General features: G+C 47.4%; 1 protein-coding gene across 1 annotated transcript; it reads right to left on the bottom strand.

The window, feature by feature from the left end:
* Positions 1-2,643: 2,643 nt before the first annotated feature.
* IL13RA2 (interleukin 13 receptor subunit alpha 2) lies at positions 2,644-15,250 on the bottom strand. Its single transcript, XM_059824567.1, has 9 exons — positions 15,166-15,250; positions 11,432-11,583; positions 9,136-9,289; positions 8,551-8,671; positions 6,653-6,837; positions 5,375-5,532; positions 4,373-4,517; positions 3,609-3,711; positions 2,644-2,686 (listed from the first exon to the last, which is right to left on the bottom strand). Exons 1-9 carry the CDS (start codon positions 15,248-15,250, stop codon positions 2,644-2,646), a joined length of 1,146 nt encoding a protein of 381 aa, XP_059680550.1.
* Positions 15,251-23,862: the final 8,612 nt, after the last annotated feature.

Genomic DNA, 23,862 nt, shown 5'->3' with positions numbered 1-23,862 from the left:
GACCCTCTGCAGGGGTGAGCTTGGTGAGCGGGCAGCCCCGCGCCAGGGCCAAGCCCAGCTTTCTTTACCTATATGCTCCTGTAAAGCCACAGCATACAGATACCATAAGTAGATGTACTTAATTTATCACTCTGTTACTAGGCAGGTTTCTAGGCAGGCGTCAGCCTAACTTTTATATTTTGTGGTTACTGAAATAGCTCTGATCTATTTTGGGGTGAGTTCTAGCCGGGGAGGTACAACATCCGTTTCTTCACCACCTCTTACCTGCACCCATTCTCTTTAATTCTTCTCCCCTTCATACCTCTTTTTGGACAAAATTAGACTAGAAACTTGAACCCAGCATAAACCCATCCAGCAGGCTGGGGTTGCCACACCATTTGGCCCACTCCAAATGCCTGTGCCTGATGTTCCCGTGTGGTGAAGTGAGTGAGATCGCATCAGATGTACCCATGGCAGCAGGGCGGGCTCTAGCTGCCTGCCTCGCTTTTCCCCTGGGGGAGGTTCACAAGGCACTCATGGTTTTAGTAGATGTAAGAGGCTGGCAGAACATCAGAGGCCTACCAGGAGTTATCTGCAGTAATAGCAAATCTCAATATGACTCTTCCCAATAGTTTTCTCTAGTGCTTTTTCTGGTTTTAACCACTATTAGTGCAGTAACTGTTGCTCTGGTGGCAGTTCTGAAAACCCGTAACCCAAACGCTACCCAGTTCTGGATGTGCCAAAGTCCTCTAGTTCCTGAAAGTGCCTGAAAACCCTAGAACGGGCTTGGCTGAGCATCTCTGCTCATCCTAGTATTGCAGAGCAGGCGATCCAGGCTCTGCCCCCCCAGAGATTGCCCTGCCCTGAGGGCCCATTGCTCTGCACGAGGAGCACGCAGCCCAGCCTCCAGAGCAAGTCAGAGTGAAATATTTGCTCTGTGCCAGCCAGGGACATCCGTGGTGTAGGGCTGTGACCCTTGTCGCCACAGAAGTCCTACTGGAGACCAGAGAGGGAGAGAAAGGGACTCTACAGCTGGCAGAAGGGCACCAAGCAAAGAACTGCTCTCTCCCATTGCACAGAGGAGGAAGTGCTGTCCTGACCCTCCTGCATCCGGCCTGTTGCATGAACCGTGCATTCCCTGGAGTTGCTCTGATGAGCATGTTTTGGAGATGCCTGCAGGCCGGGTCTCCCTGGGCTGGGGGCTGCTTCTGGGCCAAGCCAGCTTTATTCCTGCTTCCTTCCCTCTCTCGTGGTTCTTTTCACCTTCTCTGTTAGATCAGTCAGTGCCTTGCAAGTCCAGCTCTCTTCTCCAATTCTCATGTGCTGCATTCATCAAGGTAAAACACAGTATTTCAATGCCCATTACATGCTCACGGGTATTTTTAAATGTAAAGCCATCCCATGCTGGCTGGCCAGAAGCCCCAGGAGACAGTAGAGGCAGAGGTTGTGTCTCATCAAAGTAACAACAGCCAGGAAACTTCATTTCTGCTCCAGTCTGTGCATAGACCATTTTTTTCTGGTGCTTTCTTCCTTTGGTTGCTCCCCAAATAACATTGGGTTGTTGCCCATTTAGCAGTGGAAGCAGCTGATAGTGATTGAATAATTTTGCAGTTGGATGTGTAAGACAGCACTTGCTGTGTTGGTTTGTGCCTGATTGGATTAGCGTGGCTCTTTACATAGCTGATAGACGCAAACTTGATTTTCTTTCTGAGCTTCCACTGTTCACTAGAAATTCCCATTTTGAATAAATGCTCCTGCAAGAAAATATGTTTTCTGCATTGTTAAGATGAAATGAAAGCACACTAAACCTCTGGGTTTGAGTTGGTTAGTTCTTTGACCAAAACCACCCAGAATGGGCTTGGAGGACAGTGTCTCATCTAGTGCTGATTTTTTTTTTTTTTTTTAATCATTGTCATAGGGAATGGTTCCTTAAAAATCAGTCAGCAATTTCATCAGCTGAATACATGGTGCTGAGAGACATCTTGGGTGCTTCATTGAATTCTGGTACCAGCGCCTCCTTCTTAGAGAAGTTCCCACACTGCCTTTGCCAGAGTAACCCTCACTTCTCCTAAAAAGTATCAGTCCTTTGCAGTAGCTGTGATCGTGCCTTTTTACAGCAAAAGTTTCTCTCAAGGCCTCCCTACTGCAGCTTTGCAACAAATAAGGCATATCAGTTAATGAAATAAATAGCTCAAGTAGCTCACGTTCAGCATTTAGATGGTCTCAGCAGGCTGAGTATTTGGGGACTAGGAAGACGTGCTGAGAGCGAGGTGGGGGTACAATGGCTAGATGCAGGCTTTTGTACCTAGCATGGTGTGTGAGGTGCTGCCCTTAAGTGTGCGTCTTGTTGACAGATTTCTGGAGTCCTCAAAAAAAAAACCCAAACCCATATAGCCATGTGTTATCTTTATTCATGGCAGTTTCCACTGCCTCCTTTTTCTCCCTTGTCCTGTTATCAGAAACAGCTTGCTCCAGAGTCAGTTTAAAACTCCTCCAAAGTTTTCCTGGACCCATTGAGGACTTGAATTGCAACAGCCAGCCTCGCAAATGGCAGCAGGAAGGGGAGACCCACACGGGCTATAGAAAGCTCAGAACTTCTCAGCTGTCCTTGGGATGATGTTCTAAGAGCAATCCATCAAACATAAGCAGCAGTCGCAAGCAGAGTTAGCACCCCACCGATGCATGCAATGGTTTTTCTGCTGGGGATCTGAAATGAGCACAGACTGTTATTCCCAGCACTGAGAGACAGCTGGAGACACGCTACAGCATCCCCATCACACATCGCTGCATCCCAGTGGCAATGCGGGAAGCATTTGCTTTCCACAGTTTTCTTGCTAGCATCTACACTTTGTTCAAATTTCATGAACCAAAACATTTGAAAGACGGGTACAAAACGAAGATGAAGGAGTGTGTGTCTCAGCCTCCATGCATTCAACTACCAAATAGGTGTTAGTTCATCTCTGAGGACAACATGAAGATATTTTTATAGCCAGTTCTCCCTCATCAGTGATGCCTTAAAAGGCATGTTAGAAAAGCTACCCACTGCTTAGAATATATGCCCATAAGAAAAAGATAACAGTTAGCAGTATCAGGGGATCAGTTCTGTCTAAGTGATGCTTCAGACCTGAAAAAATGTCATCAGTACCAATAATCTGGATATGGGCAAATTCATCCACTGCGTCTGCTTTCCCCACATGCCATCATTGAAACGAATGCAAAAAACTGGGATGGGAACACGAAGAGAATGAGACCTTGGCCCATAAATATGGCACTTCTTTAACACAACCAGTACAAATCTCTGCTGCCTGAGTGGTTTGGGGCAAGATAATGGCATTATTTATGCTGCTCTGTATGCAAGCAACTTTGCTGCATTTAGCAGAAGCAGTCTGGGCTCATATGAGCAGGATTTGGGTCTCTGCCGAGTTTATGGGTTGTTCTGAGGCTTTTCATGTCAGAAACATCCACACTTACAAGGCTGTTTCCTGAACATAAACTGCTGTTTGCTGTCCAGTCTTAGACCATCTATTAATGTTTGGCTCTTAGTATTTAATATGTTGTTTAATTTATAACTGTAGTCTGAGACACCCACAAAAAAGCATATTGCATGGACAGGCTGCCTTGGTGCTTACCTTTTCTTGCACTGGCCAATCAACATAAATACTATAAGGCTACTTGACAAACTCAGAATGACTGGAATGAGGATGAAGAGCTGCTTGTCCTCTTTTCTGGACACTGCAAAGATAAATGACAGCAATTAAGAAAACTCTAGCTTCCAGAACGGGTCATATTACCTCTTACAAAGCTTGGACTCAGATGCAAACTCACTGTGTCCAGGTTTGTTACCCTACATTTATTTATTTATGTATTTATTTATTTATGACAGATGTATGCCAGGTATATGTTACTGTATAGGGTAACATACTCCTTCAGGGTAACATATATCCTGCATATATATGTAGCCACAGCTGTGTGCCTCTTCTCTGCCTTCAGCATCTTGCATTCAGCTGATCCGTGGTGCAGGGCAGCCAGAAGGATGCCCTGCGGAGAGACTCTGAGGACCACGTACCCTCTCTCGCAAAGCGGTCACCAGAGAGCCTCTGAGTACCACGTGCCTTCGCTTGCAAAGCAGTCACTCCTCCATCACAGCTGTCCCCTGCAGCGGGGAGAGGTGCTGGTGCAGAAGCATTAATATTTTGGGGCTTGCCTGCTAAATGCACTGGAGATGCAAAGCTGTAGGAATGGCTGTGCTGGAGCAGGCTGAAGGTGTAACTAAACCAGGATCCCACCTCCAGTGCTGGACACCAGCAGATGCCCATGGCAGCCATCAGGACTTGGTCCCAAACAAGCTTTATAAAGGATGTAAAAGAAAAGCTGGTTACTTTGGATTCCATACCAGAGAAACACTCCTGCGTCCATTCACTCCAAAAGCCCTGGTCAGCACAGAAAATATTTGTTCTCCCCCTGACACGAGCACATGAAATGTGGCTTTGATTTGCTCTGGAAATTGTTAAAGTGGTCTCCATTTGGGTTGACACAGGCTGAGAAACAAAACAGAGAGAACAAATGTCAAGGAATTACGTGCCACCACCAGTAGATCTCTGGCGTAGCCTGATGTTTCTGAACGTACTCTCCAGGCTCTTCAAACCCTTGGATTATGTTTTGGCAGTTTTAAATGATTTCATAATAGTTTGGGACCTGCTAATGCCAATAAGATGATTATGGAGATGAATCTACTGAAAATACATACATTCTGGGGGGCACCATCATGTATGTTGCCATTTATGCCTGTTAATTTATGGAATCTTTCATTAAATTAGCTAAGAAGACTCATATGTAGAATATGGCAATTAAAGAAAAAATGTCCTTCAGAACTCTCCTATGATTAATTAGTTCTTGCCATTTTTGCTATAAAAACTGCGCCTTGATAATGCACAAGGAAAAAGCACCATGCATAAAAGACATGCTGTGCCCCAGGCCACTTCTTTGGAGGGATTAGAACTGTAGTTTCATTGGACCAAGTTGTGCCACCATATTCAGGAAAACGAACCACAACAACTTTTAAATTTCCATGATAACAGCTTTCTGAGATAAAAGGCAGGAGGCCTGAGAAAGCAATCGCTCAGAGACTCGCGCTGGGATCTGTTACTGCTAAAGCAAATGCTGCAGCTGAAGATCAGGGTGTTAAGTAGGAACATGTGCAATGGAGCAGGTGGTCAGCGTTTTCCACCGGCAGCACCAGCTAATGTCTCTGCACACTCCATGCACAGGGTAGCTATCACGCCGTCCGCAACTCAGTGCGAACCCCAATTTTCCAGCGTGCCTCCCCGCTGCTGGCCATCAGGCAGGGCTCCCCCACCCTCTCCCCTCCCTGTGGCACAGTGTGTGTTGTCCTTACCACCCAGGCAGCCTTGGCCTCCCCCTGATCTTCTGCCAGCTGAACCTCATACTCCAGGCACTGGGGCGGCGTTTCGCCGCCGGGCGGGTTCCACGCCACGTGGAGCTCCTCAGATGCAGACATGGAAACCACCAGCTGCTTCGGGGGCGAGGGCTTTGCTAGGAGGGGGAACAAAAAGACAGAAGGTGCAATCAAACAGCTCCTGGTGGGAAAGGCTTCAGTTAATCACCGAGAACCTCTGCCCCTTTTCCCCGTTGACGGGATTTCTGAGCTCCCATTGCTGTCAGCCACGATGCTGCAGGAGCAGAATGTCACTGAGGCTGGAGTGTGGGTGGTTTAACTTGACATATGGGCTGGGCTAGGTCTTTGCTCTGGGTTGCAGTACAGGGGTTTTGAAACGCTGGGGTGTGAGCGTTGTGCTCGGCACGTTCCCCTTGCAGCGCAGCCAGCCAGCCCTCCCTGTGCTGCCAGGGCAGCCTCGGCCCCTGCAGTGAGACCCTGCAACAGTGTTGGCCTGACACTCTCTGCATCCCAAGAGGGGCTCTGATTTATGTCAGATGCCCAAAGCCACACATGAAGCATGTGGCAGCACTAACTGAATCCAGAAATCCTGCTTATTAGCCCGGTGGCTTAACCGGAGGACTAGCTATTTATCCCCCTGACATTTACATGTGGGTAAATGCGTCAGCATGGTAAGTGCCCATAATAAAGAGCGTGTACATGTACTGGGTTACTCATCATGCTGTGCTTTGCTTCCTTTCCCTTTATCTGATGGGTTTGAAACCCACCTTTGCTCTGGCAGACCCTGTCACACCTTGCACTCAATTCTCCCCAGCCCTTAGCTTGGTTTGAACAGCAAAGCCCCAAGATCTCTCCCGTGCTTGCAGGAGTGGAGCAGCAGTTTCTATTCCGGCAGGACTAAATGAAGCCACCTCTGTGGCGGTGCTGCTAGAGCCAAAAAACCCGTAGCTGCTCTGCCATCTGCCCAGCAGACCATTTATGTCCCGAGTTGTCCAGCTGCCAAGTGCAGCACTTGGAGGAACCCACTGACTCCAGGGTGGGCGCTGAGTGGTGTTGCTCGCCTGCAAATGCTGCTGGAAACTAAAGTCCTGTGTGGCACATGCTACAGCCCCCTCTCCAGGGGGAAATCCGCCCAGACACAGCCATCCATCTACAAGAGCGCACATTTGTTTGAGCCCCCTCGTGCAACACATGAGCCTTGGGTGCATGGTGGCCGTGCGGGTCCCCAGAGCCCTGCTGCTTTCCTGCCAATGTTACCTAGGTTGTGAAGGCGAAGGGTGACGTACAACGGCCGTAGTAGAGTGGCTGCCGCTGAACCATTGACACAAATGCTCAGATCCTTATATTCTGCCTGGCTCAGATTTTGCAACACGCAGCCGATGTTTATACCATGATCCCGAATATAGTCATCGCACTGCGCTGCGTGGTCCAGGCCCTCATACCTAGTGGTGTATTAGGAAAACAGAAAGAAAAAAAGAACCAAAGCAATGGCAGTTACTACTTGGGTAAGGCCTTTTTTTTAAGATTGGACCTAAGCCTTGAGTATTGCCTATATCCTACCCACCCTTTGACTTTCACAAGTGATCCAAAGCACAGTTACGCATTGGTCACCTGGAATCCTGCTATGGAAAAAGTGTGGGGAGCAGAAAAAAACAAATTAATATGCACAGGCAGGACTTGGGCCCTACTCATGGAGACACCCATCCTCCCATGGGGCACTTAGGGCACCATCAGCCACCAACTCAAGAGTTGCAGAAAGGTCCCCTCCTAAGCCAAAATGCAGCGGTTTGTGGCAGGTGACATGTGCCATGAATGTAATGAGTGTTAATGAGCTGCTATGGCTGATTGCAGGTAGGTCCCATGCATCTACATGGGCAGCAATGGAAACCCAGGGGTGGGAGCGAGGAACAGGTTTGCTGGTTATTAGCTAATGTGCAACCAGAACCCTGTCCTGTCAAACTGCCTCCTGTCTTTAGGGGCCACTCCCCAAATCTTAGCTGCTGGCCCCCTCCTGGAAATACTAAAAGTGGCGTTTCACAGTACCTTTTAAGACTCCTGCTGGGTTAGTGCCCTTGAGGCAGGGCTGAATCTGGCCTCTCTACTCTACACCTAATGAAAGTCCCCTGCACAGCACATTATGTTTGGGGGAAAAACTTCATGTGGTAGTGCTGTAAAAATTAATTCACAAGGATCACAAGATGCCATGGCTGTGTTCCCACCCACTCTTGTTATACAACGGGACCCAGATACAAATGTCTGGTTTTGTTACAGGCAGTTAAATACGGGTGGGTTTGTTGGGTTTTTTTGTGGTTTATTTTTAGGAATGAACCATGAATTTCCATGGTTTCCTTCAAGCAGACCTTTGTAGTTAGCAAAATGGTTTTTTACATCAGTGTTTCTGCTTTGAAGGCTATTTCCAAGAGCTACATGGAAACTTTTTAAAAAGCTACGGTTTTCTACACGTACCCCAAAGGCATGAAACCCAGTGATTTCCTAACTAGTCATCCTTACCATAGGAACTGAAGCACAAATACAGCATTTACTTTTTGTCCAAAAACACTATGTCTAGCTTTGTTTTTCTTGCAGAACAGGCAGCAGTATAAAAGAAATAACTGAGAAACATGCATTATTACTGCCTTTTGGCAGCATGTTTGCTTGTATGAAATGTGCTAAGGCTATGAAAATATATTTGAAGAGTAAACCTGTTAGCTGCCAAGAAGCCCTGCTCTTTGTATAGGGTTCACTGAGCTTGGTAACCTCCTGCTGAATCCTATCCTACAGAGATACATGCACTGCGATCAAGGGAAATGTGCACCTGGAATGATCCAGGTACATTCAGCAAAGGGAAAACACAAGGCTTCGTGACAGACAACATGCAGAAAGCACTCCATGGGGGTGAATAAAAGGGAAAGGAGGAAGGGAGAAGGCATTCCCTGCAGAAGGTTAGCACAAGCCTGATTTTTAAGGAAGGAAGCAGGGATTTGGTATTTCCTTGCCAGAAGGCACATGTTGCTTGGAGCATTATTTCTGCTCATTCTGGGTGGATCGTGTAATAGCACTGCCAGCCATAAAAGCATATTTGCCATGGCATTTTAGTACCCTGAGAGGTTCACTTGATTGCTGCCTGGATGTTTTTCTATTTTGCTGATACATACCAATAATATAGTCCATAATGTACGCCACGAGGAGCGAGAAGACCTGGTTGCCAAGTGCACTTGAGGTATTCCCAGTCATGATAGATGCAATGGAAATTCTGAACCTCTGATTCCAGTTTTCCTGTCAAATGAGAAGGAAATAACCATTATTTAGCAATGTAGCAGTCAGGCTTAGCAGAAATATAATTTTACATCTTTGAACAATTGTGTGCTGCAGTTGAAAGGCAAAAAAGGAAAAGAAGGCCAGTCACCGCTATTAGATAGTTTTGCTGCCAAGTGCTCTGTTTCCTATAAAAGCCAGTTCACTGTACTTAGAGCAGAAAGATGCATAACTGACCTTTTCATTCAGCAGTGGAGCTCGTGCAAGGCAACCCAGCAGAGCTGGGGTACAGGCAGAGGGAAATGAGCCCCAGGTATCCAGTAACCACAACCATAGCCAGTGGAAGCAGGGATGCTCTGGTGTCTTATATCTCAAAAAGCCCTGCAATGGCTTATCCATCCAGCAACCCTCAGGCCAGCAGTGGTTCATGCAACAGGCTCATGCAACGTGCAAAACTGCACCAGGTACTGAAGGCTGCTCCTAACCTTGCAATGGGACCTGAAAGGTAGCATAAATCCAGTCACTTTGCACCTCCACGTCATCGGTACACCGTCCTTCGAGCAGTGTCTGTACCTTCACTTCAGCAGGCCTGCTGAGGTCAAATCCAACTCTGAATTTTAGCTTCCTAGTAAAAATAACCTGGTTGAAAGACAGACTTTATAAGCAACTCTTTCATCGCTAAACTGGGCTGCAGAATTAGCTACCATTGCTCCTGCTGTAGCTGTGAGTAGGCTCATTTGTGTGCTTTAATGATTCTTTATATTTCTATCCTGCTTCTCCTGCCCAGTGCTTCTCCAGCACTCTTGTACTACCTGCTCTGCCCAGCCTTGCTGGCTTTGAGTCCCTCCAACCCCTAGGACACCAGCAACGACAAGACAGAACAGACAGTTCAAGGGATCCCACCAGCCAGGAGCACCGGGGACAGTCTGATGAGGATACCGCCATAAATCCAGATAAAAGGCACTTGTTCGTGATGTGAGATAATCAGAACCAGAAGGAACAACGAGTCCTGTAACTGATGGTTCCAATGGGAAGCACAACCACACCCTGCAAGGATGAAGCAGCAGCCAGGCAACGCAGTGCTGGCTCACCACCGCATGCTGCGGGGCTTAGCCCTTTGTGGGACTTTTTGAACACCCCCTCTGAAGGTTTTTCTTTTTTTTTTCCCCTCAGGCTTAATCCCCTTTACTTTACACAAGGGAAAAATAAGTTGGCAAGAGTTACAACAAATGGCAAGAGAGAGAAGGTGTCATGTTAGCCCAAGCAGGCCAGAAGTAACACGCAGTAAAATGCATACATGTGCTGCAGTGGGAACTGCAATGGCACGGCCCACAGTCAGGCTTTTTGTCAGCAGTCCCAGAGTGTAAAAGCCATGTTGAGCCATGTGTTTCTAACAGACATCATTGAGGACTCTTGCTTCCACTGATGTCCCATGTATTTTTTTCAGATTGACTCTTCTTCGTGACCTTATCTGGGGTCTGGGTTTTGGCAAGGTACCAGAGGTGATTTTTTTTCTACTTTTTAGACCTGCCTTATGTAAGACACTTTTATTACTTGTGATTTAGGGAATTCTGACATGTTTTTTAAAACTGCAATTTTTTCCTTTGTGCTTTTTAAATGCCAGTTAAATCATCATAGAAGAATCTGCACAGCTGCGCGCTGCTGCATGGCTGGGAGCATGACGTGCATCATGACTGATGTCAGGTCGAAGATTTCCTTTCCATGCCTTCGCAATTGCAATCCATATCTGAAACAGGGTGGGAAGCATCATGTTCTTCCATGTCTGCAGGCTCCCATGGGATAGCTGGGCCAAAACCCTTTTTGGGGTTTTTTGGCTGAGCACAACCTGGCAGCCCTGGCTTTGCTGCCTCAGGCAGATGAAGCGGATGACCAGCTCATGCACGACATGCAGAAACCGTTCACAGCACTACTAAGCAGATGTAACTGCTCCTTCTCTCTCTCCCTGGTCTCTTGAGCTGGCAAGCCCTCTAGCACTCCTGCTTTAGGACTGTGCAAAAAAAAAAAAAATCTCCCTTTCTTTCAGGACACCAATCTGTATTTTGGGTTGTTGGGGGATATCCTCAGCATATTTTTCATGTGTCCCTCAGTACCTTGCACCAACCAAAGAGCCTACTGCTGGGTTTCTCCTCTCCTCAGTCCATTTACCTTCCTAACCCTGCAGCAGCTTTCCTCTTCTAAGCACTCCAAAAATATATTCCTACAACCATTCCTGTACTGTGCCTGTCTGCTATTGCCCTGCTACACATCAACGAGAGAAGACTGACAATTTTGTCATAGAGCTGAGTTAGAGTTGATCACATCTAAAAGGCAAATGTAAATGGTAATTAGAAACACCCTTCTGGATAAAGGGAATGTTAGAGCATTAGGATAATTAATGAAATTTAATCTTTCAATTATTCACCACTTTGCATCCCTAAGGATCTGTTGACACTGAGTTTCAGTTCAAGCCCTGTAAAACTTTCTAAAAAGTGTAGTGCCTTTTACAATAAGGAATGCGACTAGATATTATTGGATTATTTTTGGCAGCAAGCACCACACCCTCTGACAGAATAGCCCCTTCTCTGACTGCAGCTGCTGTTACATTTTGAAACACATTCTCATCTGGCAAAAGATTCAAACCACTGGAACAGTCTGGCTTTTTAATGGAAAGCTGGAACTGCATTGGCCACTCTTCCTTGAAATGCTAACTTAAACCTATGCAGGAACTAAAGGCAGAACAACGGCCTGGATTTAAGAGGATTAAACTGTTCTTTGTCTTACCTTCCAGTCTCTGTCACCAGTGTTGCGGTATTCAAACTTGTATTTTACTGTGCATTCATTGAAGGTTTGTACGTTGGGTGGAGGTTTCCACTCTATATCGAGAGAACCTAAGAGTCCAGGATCAGTGATCTGAAGGTCTTGTGGGGGAGCAACTGCAGTGAAAACAAAGCGGTGGGTAAAACAGAGGTGTCGATGTAAAGAAAAGAAAAAAAGAAGTGGTGAAATTTAACGAGATGACAGACGCAGGTGCTGGATGTGGAGGGAAGCGCTGCTGGTCCAGGTCCAGCCCTGGCTATTTAATAGCCTGTTCTCAACAAACATGCACAAGCTCTACTCCTGCCCACCTCCCCCAAAAACAGTTTTTGCTGATGCTCAGAGAAAACACTCAAGGACCATTGAAAAGGCACAAAGACTGCCAGATCTTTGACACTCTCTTTCAAGATCTTTTAAGCAAAACTACTGTCCTGGAATGACCTGTCAAGTCCCATATTTGCTTGCTTTTAACTCGTGATATTTACCAACTGTCAGGACAAGTATCCTTGCAAACATTGTGTTCAGCACGTACACCAACATAGGATGACAGATCACAGCATGCTGTCAGGGAAATTTATATTCCTTAACCGTAACAGACACAAATCACTCATAGTGCTTTAAATATTCCATTCAAGGACATTAAAGATTAATGAAAAACCAAGACAAAAAGAAAGAAAAGCAGGGAGTTAAAATAATTCTTATTTTGGACATCTATCAGCTATACAAAAATGTGCTTTTACAGTCAATCTGGTTTTTATTAAGCTATTGTAAGGTGCTGCCATACGTTAATAAATCAGCATATATTATGGATGAATTCCATACTAAGACATGCTTCCTAAAAGCCCATCTCTGTATGGAGCTGTCATTCACATGACAAAAGCTGTTTGGCTATTCAGTTTTATTAGTTCAAACGAAGTCAATTTTTGTAACATCTGAGGTGATTTTTCTCCACTGTCTAGAGGTGAGGTTATCCATTTGGGTTTCTACATATTTACTGCATGATAGACTTTTTTCAGGGTGATTTGGAGCCCATCTCCTGGCAGTGTCAGTCCAGCATTGCCCCCACTTCTCTTGAGTCTGGCCTCCAGGTCAAGGGCTTCTCTGCCACCTTTTTCTTGTCTTCGTCAGGATTTACACCATTTTTTCCTTTTATTTTTTTAATAAATCCATCGTGAAAGCAGACCCTGAGAATATCTTTCAGTGGAAGATGGTGATATAAATCAAACTTTAATGTGCTCCTTGGAAAGTTTGCAGAGAACACCACTGGAGGATTTACTTCTTCTAAGGAAGCTCTCCCAAATGAAGCACACCACAGGCAACAGTCTTAAGATCCCACTTCTCCCAGCATGTAAAGCTCCATGGGAGATTTGTTGTTATGTTAGATGGCAAAGTAGGATATCATGGGAATGTATTTAGGGAGGTGTTGGGGCAAGGAACAATAGACTGTAATAATTTGGAGAAAAATTATATTGCGTGTGTTTTCCTGTGGAGTAAGTAAAACACTCTCCCTCCCACCAACTGTGAGTCCCATGAATGCAGCCTGGGTTCAGAGGGTGGTGGTGGGCTTGCTCCAGCTCCAGGGGCAATGGGGCATGGCCCTGCACGTGCAATATCTTGTATTCAGCAGCCCCATGTTCCCGCAGGAGGTGAGGGTCTGATAGCGCTACGCTACGACAGGCACAGATTTCCCAGCACGGGCAGAGGATGGGTAATAGGGGCACGGGCAGCTCTGCCTGTGCAAAGAGTGCTCAAGCCGGGCTCTTGGTGAGCATCAGGGGTGGGAGCGGGGACGAGGTGAGGGCACCTCACCCACCTCCTGGGTCTTCGCAGACATACAAAGGCTCCAGGAAAGGGAGAGGCAGCTCGGGGGACAGCAGGTCTGCGGGAACGGCACTTGAAGAGCTGCAGCTGCTAAAAAATGAATGAGTGGCTCATCCAGAACGGCCATTTATAGCTGTGCTGAGGAGGGAGGGGGGAGAAGGCGAAGGGGTGTGCCTCCCACCGGACAGCCCAGGCTGAGAGCCTGCCAGGGCCGGCGCGAGGGAGGGCTTCCGCATCGCCAGCACACCGCGTCCTGGAGTCAAACCCTGTTATGGTGGCTGGCACGGGTAATTTCCGTAACAGGCTGGCCAAGGAGATCTGCTGGCAGGGCTGCAAGCTGGACTGTCCTGTGCTTGGGAAGCTGCTCGTGAGTGGATAAATGCTGAGCCTCGCAGCTATGCAAACAAGGGAACAAAAAGCTGCTAGCCTTTGTCATGAGCCTGGTGATAAGCTGTCAAGAGAGGATTAGGTTGGTCAAAAAAGGAATTTCTGACTGGAAACGATAACGGTCTGAAATTTGTTTCCGTCCAGAGTTGAACAAAACAGTAGTGTTTTTTCAAAACAATTGCAACTGTAAACACCAATTCTTGCAAAATAAATTTTGACTGGATTTCAGAGGGAATGGAAAAGCTTCTTCTTGGGATGTGGCTTGCATTCTGGGATTTGCTTGTTTTTTAAATGTCAGCACTGCCTCTTGCATTTTCTCATTTTTACAATATTACATCACAAACCAGTCTCACTCACATCATTCATACTGAACACAGGACTAGAAATACTCTATTTCATTATCCAGTCTTGAAGGAAAGCTGCTCCTGAATGTTTCTTGAAAAAAAAACCCCAACAGCTTCTCTACCTGATTTGCATGGCGGTGAGTCAAGTAGCAACGTGCTGGCTAGATGGCCACAGCCCCCACGGCCACCGCTCCTGGCTGCCATGCACGCTCACTTGAACATTGCAGCTTTGATGACAAACCACCTGCTAATCCCCAGCTGCCGCCCACTGCCTCACCCCAGGCCATGCGGTGCTTTGGGTGGTGCAAGCAGCAGGAGGTTTTGCAATTTTACACCTATTTTGCCAGTGGAAAAATAGCAACCTGCCAGGTGCCCCCCATATCTTCTATGTCTGCACTTCTCCGTGCTGGTCAGAGAGATGCAGGCGACTTTCATGTTTTGAGAGGCCCATTTTAAAGGCAATGCCACTTTGCTTAGCGTGGCAGGGGCGTGTTTGCTGTCAGCTTTCCGTGCGTGCTGGCTGGAGGACAGGGAGCCTCTCAGTGTCCTCCTGGCCAAGTTTTCACCTCTCCACTGTGCACCGGCTGCAGCAGGGAGACCTTCTCGCCATCCCTCTGAAGAAGGAAAGCTTTTGGGTGCAAAGTCCCAGCTACCGGAGGCCAAAAGGGTTGGGGGCTGGCTGGTGCAATGCAGCAAAGAGGTGCTTGAGGGCTTGGGTGCTTGAAGTGCCATTGCCATGGATGATAGCTTGCAGAGCAGTATTTTGTTAGAAGAAAGTATTATTCTCCAATTATGAATAAGCCTTGTGTTTCTTACAGTGGGCACAGGCTGCCCAGCTGGGACCACGCTCAGGAGGTGGTATTTATATTTGATAATTCTATAGCAAACAATATATTTGATAACTCCATATCAAACAATACATTCACTGTGCACCAAAGGCAGTTTCTGCTCCTTTTGAAATTATTCAGAAAAATACCCACTAAACACACAATATATTTACACAATTGATTACAGGTTTATGAATCAGCCACTTGCTGTAACACACACACACACACGAAAAGCTTTGGTTGAAGGACTAACTTCATAAAGGGCCTGAGTTAATGTGAAGCATGCATTGGGCAGCAACACGAACAGCATGCTGGGCTTTACCTGCAGTGTGGTAGGAGGAGGAGGAGGAGACCACACAGCCCCACATCAGCGCCACGGAGAGAGCGTAAAGCTGCCAGAGAGCCATTCAGAGGTAGGATGTCAGGGATTCCCGCTGGAAGATGTGCAGCGTCAGAAAAGCGGTCCCACAGCACACGTGCAAGGAAGCTGGAGAAATAAAGCAGAGTTGAAAGGCTTCAGTACATCAGTGGGGCCCTGGCATTCCTTCTGCAGGGTGCGCACTGACAACAAGAGCCTTTTTACTCGTTTACCAAGTCTGATTAATCATTTCCCAGAGGAGTTTTATTTGTAACTTTTGGGGATGGCAACACATGGATGACTTTGGCTTCATTTGAAATAGTTTCTGGCTAGCTAAGCACATTCTCTGAAGGCACGTCAGTCTGTACTTCAGTCACCAAGCTGTCTGCCGTGCATCTTCTGTGGAAAGAGTGATGCAGCCAAGTGACTGACCCGCCTGCTGTAGGAAGCGCCTCAGACCAATGACATTTTCATTTAAAAAAATCCCAAAACAGAATGCCTTGCCTTATGCAATAAATAGACACATCTTATACAACTGTCACCAGTGCTTTTGGCTTTCCTATTTCAGGATTTGGTCACTAAAAAGAAAAAAAAATGCAGAGAGAGAATTTCCTCTCTAACTCACCCTCCAACAAAAAAGAAATGGTAGGAATGCTTGTGAGAAGTCTTCTTAGTTGTCATGGTAATTTTTGAAGGGGACAAATTTCTCTTCTGAGTGGATCTGCTGGAGGGAAGATGGGGACTGAGAGGGGGACAGGAGCAGAGTTTCCAGGGGAGGCTTCTCCTTCCTTCAGATTTCATGCTGAAGGTGGGTAGGAATTGCTGCCTACAGACACACCAGCCCAGCCTGCTTCCCTATGCCAGAAAGCACATGGATTACAGGTAAAAAGAATATATATATATATATACACATACTCTTTAATTTTTACATATAGATACAGATATAGGTATAGATTAGATAGACATAGGGAGGTGGGGGATAGAGAGAGAGAGATCATCTATATTACGTATAGATATAGATACAGATATAGATATAGATATAAATCTTTCTGAAAGCTTGAGGCCACTGCTTGAGCTCTGCTTGTGTAAGAACACAGTGACGCCTACATGAACACGCAATGCATCATTGAGCTCCTTTCAGATTACAAATTCACTTTACATTGTCCATGCAGCCTTGGCTATAAAAGGTGGGCTCCCAGGTCATACTCTGGCACGGCTGCTTACTCCTCAGCACCCGTGACTGCAGTGCAACAAGATGAAATTAGGGGTCTGCTGAATTGCAGAGCTTGAATTCAGAGGGACTTTGGGAAGTCTGAGGGTTGGGGCCAACAAAAACCCTGTCATTTGAAGAAGTGGCTCAGAGGAGCCGGAGGAGACAGATTGTGCTGGGAGAGGGGGGAGGACTTTAAATTAACCAGAAATTCTACCTGGCAACACACGGCAGCAATTAAAAACACACAATAATTTTAACAGCTAATTTTCAATTTAAATTACGATCAAATCTCCCCAAGTCCATCACATAAGTATAAGCAATATCAGTAATTTTTCTGTTTCACTGTGCAATGAGACCTTATGGAGAAGTTCCAATCAGAATAAATGACTGGAATTACTTCGTAACTTATCGAACATGACATAAAACTTGTGTCCGTACAAACCTGGCTGTATGTGTAAATCTTTGCCTCGGAAAGGTCTCGTAATTCAATACAAGGATGCAATGATAAGGAGAGCCGGCTTGCAGAACTGGGAAAAGCAGCAACTATAACTTGCAGTGCGTGAGTCACAGCATCCAAGGACTGGGCATGAATGTTAGTGGAGGAAGCTTTTTCCATTTCCAGGGCAGTTAATTTTAATGTATTCACATGGTTTCACAAGACAAGTAAAAATAAAGAAAGGCTTACACCGAGAGATTTAAAACCAGCAAAGTGTTCTTACCTGGACCTCTAAGTGCATGGGAGCCCGTCTGCCTCTGGAATGCCAAGCTCCTCATGGCTGCTCTGCTCAAAACTTTGCATTTGGTAGAAACTGGAAAGTTTTTAAAGAGGCCCTGTCTGTTCTCTTCAGGGATCACATTGCAATGTTATGGCACTTGCAATAACAGGGGCCAATCAGGGACTTTATTAAGCTAGCACCAGAGAGGACATTGCCAGGGTTTATGAGGTGTTGATGTTAATTGTTGCTATAACTCTCCTCAAGTAGGTCAAAGTTAAGCTTGAAATGTTTAAATGATTCATTAAAAGGAAAACCAAATGGCATAATCAGTGCAGGCTTTCTGCTGGAGGCTGCCTGATCCCTTCCTGGTGGCAGCAGCTCACGGCTGTACCTGGCACCTGGGAGCCATGGCCCCATGCAGCGCCTCAGCCCACGCGGCTCTGGCCAGTGGTCCCCCAGGGCCAGCCCCGGTTTGACCCACCGCAGCACCTCCCTGCGAGCTTGCTGGCTCTGCTGGCTCTGGAGCCGATCCACCTGCTCCTGCCTCTCAGGGCTCTGCAGGAACTAAATAAAATGATCCATCCCCTTGCTCCTCTTCTGTGGGCTAGGCACATCAGTGCAGCTGGTCAACACGACCCTTGTATAGCCTTGCGTGTCACCATTTACTTCATCCTTCCTTCCCTGCATCACCCTGTGAGCCCTCCCTCGCCCCCAGCCTGGAGCACCCTTTGCAAGGAGCAGGTGCTTCAACCACACCTGGTTTGCCCCAGGTGAGAGCTCTGGTACCGAATACACCTTGCTGAAAAAAGGTCTCACGATTCCTGTTGCTGTGCTAAAGGATCAGCCAGGGTCATGACTAATAATACATGGGTGGGGCATCTCCATGTTGCCTTGCATGAGTCGAGGGAAGTTGGTTGCAGCAGCTCACCTCCAGGAAGGATGATAAAGGATGTTTCGGAAAGAATGGAGCTGTGGTGTGCGTGCCCTGCCAAGTAATGTGCTGTGGCTGAGGCTGGATCTTCCCATGGCCAAATTTAGGCATATTGACAATCAGTTCAGACATGCTAAGAATGTGAGAAACAGCATCAGGAATGGAAGGAGTGCTTCTTGTTAGGAAGAAAACTGCCTTCCAAGCACCTGTACAAAACTTAACAGTATTGCTGTTTGAATTGATGCCTGAATAAATGTGTTATTACTTCCCCGTTGGAGTCAATGGGAATGTTTTGGAACAGCAAAGACAGGATCAGGCCCCTTTCCACCTGCCAGTTATCCTCTCCATTTCACTGTGTGCACCCAGGTAGCCACGTGCTCAGGCAGGGCAGCGCTGCCAGCCTACTGCGCTGGTGTGCAGACCTGGGGGAGGCACCGTCACTTTTCAGGGGTGAAGCCATTCCCATCACATCATAGCTATTTGGTTCTGGCTCCAGTGAGGTGCTGTCAAGATAGGTGCCAATGGAAAGAGCGTGACAATCCTTAGCACTTTTGAACTGTTTGAACTTTCAAGGCAGTTGCAAGCAAAATTTCAGAAACATTTTACCTTTTGCTCTGCTAAAGATAAAAAGTGATCCTATATGTCTGGTTATAGCAACCACCTCCCAGAAGAGACACCAACTGCTGTGTGCTGGGTGAGACCACAGCTTTGAAAACAGATGAGGACGAGGAAGAGGACTCGGACTATGAAGACCAGTTAGTCCTGTTGGGTGCCAAGTGGGGAACCAGGAAGCCCATGACCCACCACTGTCCTGATCTGCGGTGGCATTTGGTTGGGAAGCAGCCCCAGAAGGCCGTGAGGGCTTTGCCCGTGGTTGGAGACAGGTGAACAGCCCCTTTCTTTTCATCTTTCCAAAGCAAAAAGCAGCAGAAGCGGGTAGCACAAACCCTGTTGCCTTGAGCGCCCTGTGAATTTTGGGTGTGAGGGGGTTATGGGTGAGTTCTCCCTTCACTGCAATTGAACGGTGCTGGCTGTTTCCTTCTTACTTTCTGCAAAGGACGGGGGGAAAAAGTCCCTCGCTGCTGGTAAATGTATGGCCCTGCTTTCAGAGTTATGCAAGATTAGGATTTAATGTTCATGTATTTTCATTGTGTAAGCTACTTAAGCAGAAAAGGTCACACTGGACAGATCATTTGAAACAGATGAGAAACATTTGCTAGTAGGGTGAATGCCAGTTCCCAAGTGCTAGAAATGGGTCAGTTCCTGAGAAAATTAGGTTGGAAAGAAGCATAGTTGGGATTTGCAACAATAGGGCTCCACACACAGCCAGCAGCGCTGGAACACACAAGGAGGAGCAGCGAGTGCAGCTCCGAGCTGAAAGGCGCCTGCCTGTCCAGCCTACTCCTGCCACACTCCTGCCCAAACCAGCTCCCTTTGTAAACTACACATGCTTTTCTTTTCCTCTCCTTGTGCCATTGTGTTGGCAGCTGGTGCTCGTGCTGTGTTCCTCCCCCTGCCAGTGTTAACGCACTCCCCACGCCGCTCCTGGAAGAGGAGATCAACTGAAGGTAAGCTGGGGAGGATCCATGCCTTGTTCCAGCGATGCTGAGTGGAAGCATTGCCCTTGGGTGGGAGAGAGAGCAGTGGCTCAGGGCACACCACTGCAAAGATCACATGCTCAGATCTTGGCTTGTACTGACCTTACCTGCTGGAGCTGTCAGCAATACCCTAGCAAGCTGTGGGAAACAAAGGGCATGTCCTGGACCAGAGCCTCATGGCCTTGAGCTCAGGGCAGGGACAGGCAGATGATTTGCTTCTTACTAACTATTCTGCAAATGGGATTAAGTTGCAAAAAACTCCTACATAAGGTGATAACAAGCTCATGGAAGAAGAGGGTAATAAAAATATATCTGCTCTGGCTCACCAGCAAGCCCCACACGCAACTGGGAGGGTGCCCTGGCAAACCCCTGTGCAAGGAGCTGCCCCCAAGCACCACAGCTGGTATAGCTGCTGGCTGGGCTCAGCCACTCACTGCTGTGCCCTGCGCCCACCTTTCCTCAGAGCCCTGTGGTACTGGCAGCAAGACACCCTGTGCCCAGCAAAGGGCAAAGCCACAGGGATTCTTCCCTGTTTGCGTGGCTGCCTTCGCCATTACAACTGTGTTTGGAAGCACCATTGACTTCTCCGGTTTGCTCACGATTGAGATTTTTGGGGATTTGTCATCCATGTGAGTGACTCATGAAGTCACTATGTGCTCACAAACACCTCACAGAAGCTTCCTCCTCCTCCAGGAGCCTGACTGGGTCCCAGAGACTCAGAGCTGCTCTACAGGGGCAAGATTAATAAAAGAGCTAAAGCCCAGGAAAGCAAACTTGTAAAGGTGCCTCCAGGCTGAATAAGAGGTGTCAAAGAGCAGGGAAGCCCCTGGGCTAGGTCCTTAGCCTCTGACAGATATGTTGGGCAGGTACATGCAGAAATTAAAAAGCACTTCTGTAAATATCCACTTTTGTTTGAGGAAATAAAGGAAGAGCAGCATCATTGCTGAAATGTCTTATTGCAAATGGCAAAGCGATTGGCAAAAAGATCGTTACTGAAGCTAAGTCCAAAAAATGGGCCAAATCCTATTTGGTTAAAATATATTTCACAGAATCACAGAATCACTAAGGTTGGAAAAGACCTGCAAGATCATCAAGTCCAACCATCAACCCAACACCACCATGCCCACTAAACTATGTCCCACAATGCCACGTCCACATGTTCCTTGAACACCTCCAGTGATGGTGACTCCACCACTTCCCTGGGCAGCCTGTTCCAATGCTCGATAATGCTTTCAGCGAAGAAATTTTTCCTAATATCCAGCCTAAACCTCCCCTGGCGCAACTTGAGGCCATTTCCTCTTGTCCTGTCACTCGTCACTTGGGAGAAGAGACCAACACCCACCTCTCTGCAACCCCCTTTCAGGTAATTGTAGAGAGCGATGAGGTCTCCCCTCAGCCTCCTCTTCTCCAGACTGAACAAGCCCAGCTCCCTCAGCCGCTCCTCACAAGACTTGTGCTCCAGACCCCTCACCAGCTTCGTCGCCCTTCTCTGGACACGCTCCAGCACCTCAACGTCCTTCTTGTAGTGAGGGGCCCAAAACGGAACACAGGATTCGAGGTGCGGCCTCACCAGAGCCGAGTACAGGGGCACGATCCCTTCCCTGCTCCTGCTGCCCACACTGTTTGTGATACAGGCCAGGATGCCGTTGGCCTTCTTGGCCACCTGGGCACACTGCTGGCTCATATTCAGCCGGCTGTCAATCAACACCCCCAGGGCCTTTTCCACCAGGCAGCTTTCCAGCCACTCGTCCCCAAGCCTGTAGCGTTGCATGGGGATTTTGTGACAGAAGTGCAGGACCCGGCACTTGACCTTATTAAACCTCATCCAATTGGCCTCAGCCCATCGATCCAGCCTGGCCAGATCCCTCTGCAGAGCCTTCCGACCCTCGAGCAGAGCAACGCTCCCCCCCCAACTTGGTATAATCTGTGAACTTGCTGAGGGAGCACTCTATCCCCTCATCCAGATCATCGATAAAGATATTGAACAAGACCGGCCCAAAACTGAGTGCTGTGGGACTCCACTTGTGACCGGCCGCCAACTGGATTTCACTCCATTCGCCACAACTCTCTGGGCTCGGCTGTCCAGTCAGTTTTTTTTACCCAGTGAAGAGTACACCTGTCTAAGCCATGAGCCACCAGTTTCTCCAGGAGAATGCTGTGGGAGACAGTGTCAAAGGCTTTACTAAAGTCCAGGTAGACAACATCCACAGCCTTTCCCTCATCCACTAGGCAGGTCACCTGGTCATAGGAGGAGATCAGGTTGGTCAAGCAGGACCTGCCTTTCATGAACCTGTGCTGGCTGGGCCTGATCCCTTGGTTGTCCCTCACATGCCCTGTGAGCGCCCTCAAGATGAACCTCTCCATAATCCTCCCCAGTACCGAGGTCAGGCTGACAGGCCTGTAGTTCCCTGGATCCTCCTTCCGGCCCTTCTTGTAGATGGGTGTCACATTGGCAAGCCTTCAGTTGTCTGGGACCTCCCCTGTTAATCAGGACTGCTGGTAAATGATGGAGAGTGGCTTGGCAAGCTCCTCCACCAGCTCCCTCAGTACTCTTGGATGGATCCCATCAGGCCCCATTTGATACATTCATCCCAGTTGTGCTAAATTGGTTCTGTCAAGCAATCCATTGCCTTCCCATAATAAAATATTGGGATCTGATAGTTCAGAATAAAAGCTTTCAACTTCACAATTCAGTTCCATGTTTAGAAGTAGATTCCTGTTCAACAAAATAAAAAATGAAAGGCTCCAGCTATGAACAGACCATTTAGTATTGAACAGCATGTTTCATTTGATCCAAGGGGATGGTTTTGAAATTGCCAGTGGCATGAAAAATCAATGACTTGTAAAAGCCTCTTAGCTGCCTCATGTTTCAGGGAAGCCAGTCTTTTTTATACAACTAGCATTAAACAAGATCTTTCCAAGGTGCCAGAATAAGAGACTCAGTAATTCCAAATAGACCTGTGGCCTCCAGCACAGCGTTATGAATTGCACAGAAAAGGGATGTCACCACAAGGAGACATGCTAGGACAAGGAGCATGTGGCAGTGGCGACAGACTGTTTGTTGCAAGAAAAATCCCTTCTTTGCGTTAATAAATTAAACACTTATGGCTTTCATGGGACTTCAGGAAATGATGGAAGGAGTCCAGACTCTCTAGTAATGCCCAGTGTCAATATTTATTTTTGTGATGAGTGGAGAAGTCAGTTTTCCTTATTTCTTTGCTGATGACTACTGTTGGGGACTAATCCTGGCTTAGATGACATCTCAAAGAAGGGACAGCAGTTGTTTGAATGTGCCTGTACCATGTAAGCCAACAAGGTGGCTGCCAAGGAGCTGGCACCACCAAAATCTTTGCTTTCTGTAATCAATTCTGTTCCCAGAAAGGTCTGTCCAGCCAAAAGCCAAACATCACACACTCGGTCTGCCTTTCAGCTTACTCTACCACAAGTTCTCCACTGCATAAGAGACACCCCTAACTTATCCTGATCATCTTGGTTTCCTGTAATTGCCGATGAAACGGTGTCTGTGCAGAGAATGTCTCCTGCCTTGGGAGGACACTCTGACCAAAGTGTCCACAACCTGCTGGCTTCTGTCTTCACATTGCACCAAGTCATCTTCTTCTGCTCCTTGAGCAATTTCTTCCACAACCTGCGCCTGCGCTTTGCCCACACATGGATTGGCTCTGACTCTGCGTCCCATGCAGCGGGGCTTGGGCTGGGGGTTTAGCAGAGCCCGTGAGAATAATTTCATTCTTATTGTGGCACAGTGGCAGCTTTTAATAAACAACTCGGTGACTAGGTTCTACCCAGGCACACCAGTGCACATAAAATTTTTGTTAAAAAAAAAAATGCAAGGCAAGCTGAAGAACTAGCCAGCATTGACCAACATGTGTAGTTGTGTCTGGGAACCAGCCCGTGGCAAAGATGGGCTCCAGAGGCCAGGGATGTGCAGGGAGTCTAGTTGGAGGGCTGTAACAAGTGGTGTTCCTCAGGGGTCAGTACTGGGTCCCATCCTGTTCAATATATTCATCGATGACCTGGATGAAGGGATAGAGTGTGCCCTCAGCAAGTTTGCTGATGACACAAAACTGGGGGGAGTGGTGAACAGGGCAGAAGGCTGCGCTGCCATTCAGCGTGACCGGGGCAGGCTGGAGAGTTGGGCAGAGAGGAACCTTGTGAAATTCCACAAAGGCAAGTGTAGGGTAC

The sequence above is a fragment of the Gavia stellata genome, chromosome 14 (genome assembly GCF_030936135.1).
Source record: "Gavia stellata isolate bGavSte3 chromosome 14, bGavSte3.hap2, whole genome shotgun sequence".
Classification (NCBI taxonomy): domain Eukaryota; kingdom Metazoa; phylum Chordata; class Aves; order Gaviiformes; family Gaviidae; genus Gavia; species Gavia stellata.
The sequence above is the reverse complement of the archived record's forward strand: the minus strand, read 5'-3'. Positions and strand labels throughout refer to the sequence as shown.